Source organism: Myotis brandtii, unplaced genomic scaffold (genome assembly GCF_000412655.1).
Source record: "Myotis brandtii unplaced genomic scaffold, ASM41265v1 scaffold157, whole genome shotgun sequence".
In the NCBI taxonomy this organism is placed as follows: Eukaryota; Metazoa; Chordata; class Mammalia; order Chiroptera; family Vespertilionidae; genus Myotis; species Myotis brandtii.
The window spans coordinates 6,143,560-6,151,591 of NW_005355708.1; the positions used below are offsets into that span (position 1 = coordinate 6,143,560).

An 8,032-nucleotide genomic window follows, 5' to 3' on the forward strand; every position below is an offset into this window, starting at 1 on the left:
CGGGAGGCGGGGGGGGGGCGTGTGGGGGGGGGGGGGGGGGTGCTGGTGAGGGCCCTTTGGGCCAAATAAAGCCCACCCCCTGCCTGCCTCCCGCCCTCAGACCTGCTGGGCGCTGCTGGACTTTGCGGACTGAGTGCTCTCGGACAGCGAGGGGGGACCCCGCTCTTGGAAGTCCATGGAGAAGGAGCGGCCCTTCCCTGCTGAGGACTCAGAGCCGGGGGGAAGGGGAAGGATGCCGCCTTGTCCTGAGGGGGCCCTTGAAGCAAGAGAGAGAGACTCATTAGCTGGGTTCCTGCTAGCGTCTGCTCCACCGCCACCCTGTCCTGCACCCTCTAGGACCACACTTCACCAGCATCAGCTCCCGTCCCACCTCTCCTGGTCAGTCCTCCCCCACCGAGGATGGGTCTCCCTGCCTCCACCTTCCTGCCTCCACCTTCCCGCAGCCACTGAGATAGTGCAGAGAGGCAGGCAGTGCCCAGAGAAAACCAGGAACAGTCCACCCAGCCCCACCCTGAGCACACATTCCTGGTCTCCAGGAAACACTGGGAGCTTTCTCTGAAGGCTTCCTTGGGAGGATCGGAGTGAGGCAGAGGAGTGGAGGGAGAGGCTCCAGAAAAGGCCAGAGGAGTTCAGAGCCTATTCAAGCAAGATCTCATCCAGCTCCTCCTTCAGGACCCCGCACCGCCACCACCATGGCCGGAGACTCCTCTACCATGACCTCCTCCCCAACGCAGAGCCCCCCAACCCCTTCACCCCAGTTCCCCACTAACTGGTCCCCATATCCTCTAGTTCTTGGGCTCCCATTTTCTGCATGGGGAAACTGAGGCCCAAGACAGCCCCCATTGTTCCCTGTGCCTCCTCCCCTCCAACAGCCCCCTAGGATGCCCACCTCAGATGCTCAGTGTCCCCCAAAGCCTCTCCATCCCCTCTCTATCACCCCAGTCCTTGGGGGTCCTGACAAGTACCACCCACCCGGAGAGCAGGGGACCGAGCGGATGGAGATGGTGAGGAAGTGGGGGGCGGAGAAGAGCTGGCCAAGAGCATGCCGAGGTCCGCACAGGTCCCCGCAGCGGTGCCCACTGGCGCCCTTGGCACCAGCTCAGGCCATCCTGGCTGCACCGGGAGATCAATAATGCATGAGGCTCTGTGTGTGTGAGACGGGGGAGGGGACTGGAGGGGCAAGGTTGGCCCGAGGCTGGGGAAACCGCTCAGATCTTCTGTGAAGCCTGTAAGCACCTGAGGAGTTGAGGCAACAGGGAACAGGGACAGGTAGGGAGGTAGGGCAAGGGTGGCCAGGGCAGGGGTGACCGGGGCAGGGGTGACTGGGGCAGGGGTGACCGGGAGGTGGGGGCAGAGGGGCCCAGGCTGCCAGAGGCTGACCCGGGGGGAAATGCCCGCATTCAGCCATTGAAAGTTCCCAAACTCTCCCAGTGTTGGGGTGTCCCTGTGCCCTTTCCCTGGCCCCGTGGGATCCTGGCCCCGCACTGCTGGCGGCGGAGGGAGAGGCTCTGTCATTGGAGGGTGTGGGGTCGAGGTGAGTCAGGTGAGTGTGCCCCGTCTCCACCTCCATGCCGGTCCCCTTCTCCAGAGCAGACCCGCCAGCTGCAGGTGGGAGGCAGGTCAGCTGACTCGGCCCCTTACCGCAGGGTCCATGGGCGCCAGTGCTCCTTGGCCCGCACGCAGCTCTGCCTCTGAGTCACCGTCTCCAAGTCGCCCGCTCCCTCCTCATGGAGCCAAGTGGCACCGGCTGCTGCAGGAACCAGGAAGGAAGGAGACCGAGGAGCCTCCCCTCTCGCCGGATCTCCCCACCGTCCCCTCCCCCGCTCTTCCTCCCGCCAAGCTCTGGGCAGCTGCTCAGCTCTGCCCCCCTGCTCCCGGGAGGACTCAGGGCTGAGTGACTCCCCAGAGCTGAGGCCTGGGAACAGGGGCAGGGACCCCACTGGGCACAGCTCCCAGGGATTACAGAGGACTGGGGAGCTGCTGGCCTCACGCCAGTGGTGGGAGAGGGTTTACTCAGACTCGAGTTGGCCTTGACCCGTTGGTACCCACGTCCATTTTTTTTATTATTAACTCCTGCCTCTCATTTTACATCTGAAAATAGATTGCAAAGTTTGGAGCCAGCAAAGGTATCGGGTTGATGGGGAGGGATGGATGCCCCTTTTAGACAGTGCCAAGAGCGTAGTCAGCAGGGCAGTCAAGGCTCAAAAGAGCCAGCGGATGGCCCCCCAGAGGCTGCCACTGGCGCCCTGGGATGGGGGACTCCAAGCACCTCTGCGGCGAGACAAAGCCCGCAGCCTGCTGTCCCTGCACCAGGAGCAGGGCAGGGGTGGGGACCGGCTGGCCGTTAAGGGCTGGCTGGAGCCCACTTGAGTCCCCTCCCTCTGAGCACCTCTGCCCTGCTGGAGTGCTCAAATCTAATTAAAAGTCAGCTCTTGAGAAAGGTCTAAACTCCACTGAAATGAATGTGAAACTGACTGACAGCTCTAAGTGCAGCGAAGCCTCTTTCTGGAAAGTGGGTTTTTAATGGTGGGGCCTCGGGCTCCGGGCTCCGCCAGCAGGTATAGGATGCAATGTGGGGAGAAATGCTTTAGGCCACTCCTCATGGTGTTACACCTCTCAGAAGCCTGCTCGCTGCGCCATTCAGAACCTCAGCTCAGCTCTCTGCCCCAGGAGGGCGCCGTTGCACCTGTGGTTCTGGGAGTCGGGGCAGCTCTGTGCAGACCAGCTCTGGCACCCGTGAGCCTCAAGGGCCTTTTAACGCATTTCACATTGATTGAGCATCCTGGGTGTCCGGAGCAGAGCTGGGCTCTGGGCAGTTGGTCCTAGACCAGGCCACAGAGAAGCTGCTGCAGAGCGCCGCTGCCAGCGTGGTGCCTGCCCAGGCCCCGGGGAGCCAGGCGCTGTTCCAAGTCCAGGAGGAAAGCTCAACAGCCACCCTCCCCACGCACCCTGCGTCCACCCAGCGCATGCGCCAAGGGCAGGGGTCAGCTTCTAGTTAAACATCCTCTCTCCTTCATTAGGCACTTTTGTTCCCCAGGACTTGGATGACACCTTCTACTTAAGAGACCCCAAAGCCCCTCATCTTCGCAGAATGCTGGTTGCCCCCCAGCTCCTCTGCTCAGAACCACCTGAGACATGGTAGCTGCTGGGCAGAGCTGGTGGCTGCCTCCCAAGGACAAGCCTGTGGGGATGCCACTTGTGGGTGTGGGGACAGGGAAGTAACAGGCGTGGACACGGGAGAGGAAGGATTTTCTAGGAAGGGAAGTGAGAGTCAGAGATGAGCCTGAGGATAAGTGGACAGGAAGGTAAGTTTGTAAACAGCAAAACAGACTAAGTAAAATGCATTTATTTTTGTCATAAAGCAGTGTTCCCAGCCTTTCCACAACACGGCACACCCGCGGATGGAGAATTCACATCCAAGCCCACCCGGGACCTCACTGAGGAAGCTCCAGAATCCAGAGCACGTCTCAGAGCAGAGCCTGGTTCAAGTCCTGTTCTGCCACTTACCAGCCGCATGACCTTGGGCAGGCGCTGTAACTTCTCTGCCCCAGGAATAAAAGAACTAACACCTAGAAAGGGTTAGCATGCAGCCTGGCACAGCAGGCTCTCCACAGAACCCATTCTTAGAACAATTACTCAGCTGAGCTACTCTGACAGCGAGGGTCAGGCTGGGGAGGCATGTCCAAGGGACAGTAAACAGGAGGCAGAGGGCAGTATCCTCATCTGCCCAGCTGCTCTGCCTTGAACCTGGAGCTGACACTCTGCTCTTATCAGGTCGCAGGTTGGAAAAACGAAGGGCAAAGACGGTGATTAAAAGCCTCCATTCTGAAATGAAATCCTTCATTGGAGGAGGTTGTCGTCAGTAGAAGCCAGGGAACACGTGCCACTCCCACCCCGAGTTCACCCACATTCCCGAGGACAGCACGGCCAGTGGGGCAGGTGTGTTTACGGGCCGGCCGGCTATGAGTCCGGAACAGAGTCGGGAGGACCGGGCTGCCCAGTGGCTGGCTTGACAGAGTCCCCCTCATGCTGCTGTCTGACGTACTGATCCAACAGGGCCGTCAGGTGGAGGGGCTGGTGCTGAAGCAGGGCGTGGGTCTGGGCCATGAGGAGCGTGAGCCCTCCTACCAGCTCCCCTTGCACCAGGGCCAGGCTGGGAAGCTTGGAGTAGTTGATGAAGCCTTGCCTGCTGAGGATGGTGTCATCAATGCAGCCACCTGGAAAAACACAGGGTCAGGGGGCTCCCCACAATGCCTTTCCTCTCCGAAACAACATGCCAACCCTAGGAATTGCTCTCCATTTCCCTTCTCTACCTCCCATCTGGCTCCCACTTGTGCCCCACCCCACTCACACTGTGTTTGGGACGGATCCCCTCGCCTCCTTCCTAACTCTTCTCTAGAAAATCCTTACATAAATCATCCACCTGGTCCGATCCCCACTAAGTCGCTGTTCCCTAAACTTTCTTGAAGAACCATGGAGTATGTGAGTATGTGTGTGTGTGTATGGGGGGGCGGTTATAAACTGATTCCTGCCCCTTCCCACAGAGACCTATGAAATCAGTATCCTATACAGAAACAGGACCTCTAGGGATTCTTAGTACCAGGGGAGTCTGGGAAACGTTGCTGCCTGTTCCTCAGCACCCTATACTTGGGCTATTGGTTTTAATTATCTTTGTGGGTTTTAGCACCTAGTAAAGACTCAAGGTGTCTGAACTTCCTCCCCCAGTAGAGTCCTCTCTGCCTTTCCTAACCTTCCCCCATGCATAAGCGATGCAGGCAGTGAGCCAACACAGGTGTTAGAAGACACAGGCAGCCCTTGACAAATGGTGATGCTGACTGAGGCCCCATCTGGGAGAGGATGTCTTCTCCAAAGATGTCCACGGTCTCACGCACTCATGCCTAGCAGCTGGCACTAGGCGGCTATAGCACCCGCTCCCTTCACCCCACCCCCAACAGGCAGGGGAGCTTGCTCACCTAACAGTGGCAGGAAGGGCACACCCTTCAAGATTCGCACCATCTCCTTGACTTTGGGCTCTTTGCTGACCAGCAGCAGGTTGTGCCCCACAAAAAGGGGCAGCAGGTTTCGGTACTTGGAATCCTCCAGGAAGGGCTTCAGGATCTGGAACAGCAGGAAAGAAGGGTTCACTGGGGACGAGTGGGAGGAAGAGCTGCCCACCTTGGTCACAGGCCACATCAGCTAAGGGTGAAACCAGAGGGTCTCCTCAGCCCCTAATCGCAGTGTAGGCACCAGAAGAGAGAGCTGCTAGTGGAGGGGAGGAGTCGGAAGTGCCCTCTGGGGAGAGATGCTGGGTCTGTGTGGGCAGGGGAAGGGGAGCACGGGCAGGGTCCATGGTAGACGGCTCCCTACCTGGTTAGGGAAGGCCTTCACCAAGATATTGTGTTTCCGCAGCCGGTGTTGCATAAACAGCTTGTCCTCCGCACCCAGAGGCACATTCTGGCAGACGGCTATCATTCGGTTGTTTTGGAAAACTGCTGCTACCTCCCGACGGAGGAGCCGGATGAGGCCTGTCTCCTGAAATCAGGGACAGCCAAGGGGACATAAGCTGCTGCTTCTCTGTCCCCCTCGGCTCCCGCAGGGATGCGTGCCGGGCTTCCCACGAGGCCCAAATGCGGGGAAAGACCAGGTACAGGCAGGATAGTCGGGCCCTTGACTCCCAGAGACATGCTCCACCCCCCAGTCTACCCTTTCATTTTCATTAGAGGATCGGTCAATAGAGCAGTGTTTTTCCAACCTGAGAACTGATCCCCCCGATCTGGTCAGCAGTCTGACCCAGTCAACGTTATTTGACCTAGAAGTCATGTTGCTGTTTGCAGAATTCCATGAAAATGTTAATACATGTAAGGCAAAATAATGGAAGATTCACTACTGTGCTAAATCTAGATTCTAGATCGGCCCTGTAGAATACAGCAGCCACTAGTCCAGTGATGGCGAACCTTTTGAGCTCGGCGTGTCAGCATTTTGAAAAACCCTAACTTAACTCTGGTGCCGTGTCACATCTAGAAATTTTTTGATCTTTGCAACCATAGTAAAACAAAGATGTATATTTTTGATATTTATTTACCTCCGACACGCGTGTCATAGGTTCGCCATCACTGCACTAGTCAAATGTGGCTATTTCTATTTAAATTAATTAAAATTAAATACAATTAAAAATTCAGATCCTCAGTCACACTAACCTCATTTCAAGGGCACAATAGTCAAACTCACCCACTGGTCTTTCTGTTCTTTTTAAAAACAGAAAACCTCTATCATTCTTCTAGGAAAACATGAAAGCTTCAAGTCCTTCAAGACAGGACAGCGATACTCTCCCCAACTACCCGGCCGCCACCACCACACACTTGGACAGCATGGAGCTGGGAATGAGGGAAATTCAGGAGACCCGTCCAATCCACAGAGGCCAAAGGGCCAAAGCCAAATCAAGTGACCATTTCACTTTAAAGCATCTGGGCCATGGGCCAAAGCGAGGAAGTAATGGTGTGGATGACTGTGTCTTGGAACCCCACGTCACTATGGTCGCGGATATAAGACCGCTTTCACCTCCACACCACCGCCAAGTGACATGCCCCGTCTTCTTACCTCCTGGACGCGCTTGGGGGGAGGTGTCAGGCACCGCGGATTGATCGCGGGTTTCGGGGGGATATACTTCGTCACAGCCATCAGCTTCTGCCGCTCAAAGTGCATCACGCGCCAGTGGCGGGTCACAGCCTTGGAGCCGTGGCGGACCGTCTGGAGGGCGGGCAGCCGCCCTGGAAGGGGAAGCAGCAGGGCAGTGAGATGCTGCCTCTTGGAGGCCTCAGTCTGCCCCGGGTGGAGAAAGGGGCCACCCTCGGGGCAGAGACGACCATGGCTCCCAGAGCTGAACCTAGCGCCAAAGTGGGATGAAGAATTTCCCGCTAGAAATCCTGAATCCCCAAACCTTCTCTCCTAATGGCTGACCTTAGTTCAGTTGCCTGATCCTTTGAGGCTCCCATTTCTCCAGTACTTAGTTATTATTATTTTCCAGCACTTTTTAATGCACAGATGGGGGGCGGGGTGGAGGGGAGGAGAGATGAGAACCAAAGAGAAAGTATTTTGAGCACCAACCAACATCAGCAGCACTTCTTAGAAATACCAGTCCTCAGGCCCCATTGTAGACCTACTGCATCTGTGGAGCCCGCAATGTCTGAATCAGCCCGCCAGGTGTTGTGTGCTGAAGGGTGAAGTCCACTGCTCTGACCACTGCTCTGAAGGCCTTCTCCCATGATTTCAAGAAAGAGATGGGGGGAAAGTTACACTGCCCTCAGAGCTCCCCCAAACAAGTCTCCATTCCCTCTGCTCGTCCTGTTTGCAGGCATCGCCAGAGAGCACCCCTCAGAAGACGGGAACTACTCGAAAGTCCTGAGCCCGAGTGACCCCTCCATCCCCAATAAAAGAATCCAGGCTAGGGCTTCCCGCTTTCAGCCCTTCCCAAGACTGGGATGAGATCGCAGGGAAAGGTTCAACCAGAAGGGAGCTCTAACAGTCAGAGAGCACGGAGAGTTCTTGGGGTGTGAGGTGGTACTGCCAGGGACCACAAATCTAACTATCAAGAGCACAGGCTCTGGACCCAGATGGAACCAGACTTTAATCTTTCTTCTGCCACTCGAGCTGTGACCTTGACCAGTCACTTGACTGGTCTAAACTTGACTGGTTTCATCGTAGGTAAAGAGGGGATGAGAATGCTTTTTTCATCGGATGCTTTAAGATTTAAATAACACCATGTAAAGCATTTATCACTGTGCCAGGCCTATATAAGTGTGCTCAAAGTCATTTATTAAATACCTACGGCATGCCTAAGAATGTCAGGCATTATGACACCTGTTGTTTAGGCTGGTTCTGTAAAGTCTAATAGAGAGACAAATAAATGCAAAACTACAGGGCCAAAGAGAGGGTGCAAGGTACAGATTTAACAGGGGAAACCTGCTTTGCAGAGGGTGGTAAGGGCAGGCTTAAGGAAGTGACATTTAGGCTGAGATCTTAAGGAGACGTAATG

General features: G+C 56.2%; 2 protein-coding genes across 2 annotated transcripts in view; both read right to left on the minus strand.

Annotated features, from left to right (window-relative positions):
• Positions 1 to 1,850, minus strand: part of OSBPL7 (oxysterol binding protein-like 7) — a 14,281-nt gene extending 12,431 nt beyond the window's left edge. Inside the window, exons 1-2 of the mRNA XM_005861927.2 lie at positions 1,642 to 1,850; positions 103 to 256 (exon numbers count right to left, since the gene is read on the minus strand). Of these exons, the coding sequence (XP_005861989.1) occupies positions 103 to 177 (75 nt within the window). The 5' untranslated portion in view covers positions 178 to 256; positions 1,642 to 1,850. The remainder of the gene's footprint in view (positions 1 to 102; positions 257 to 1,641) is intronic.
• Positions 1,851 to 3,331: 1,481 nt separating this feature from the next.
• The window catches only part of MRPL10 (mitochondrial ribosomal protein L10), a 5,120-nt gene continuing 419 nt past the window's right edge, over positions 3,332 to 8,032 (minus strand). The window contains exons 2-5 of the mRNA XM_005861929.2: positions 6,598 to 6,767; positions 5,368 to 5,532; positions 4,974 to 5,118; positions 3,332 to 4,217 (exon numbers count right to left, since the gene is read on the minus strand). Coding sequence (XP_005861991.1) covers positions 3,961 to 4,217; positions 4,974 to 5,118; positions 5,368 to 5,532; positions 6,598 to 6,767 — 737 coding nt within the window. The 3' untranslated portion in view covers positions 3,332 to 3,960. The remainder of the gene's footprint in view (positions 4,218 to 4,973; positions 5,119 to 5,367; positions 5,533 to 6,597; positions 6,768 to 8,032) is intronic.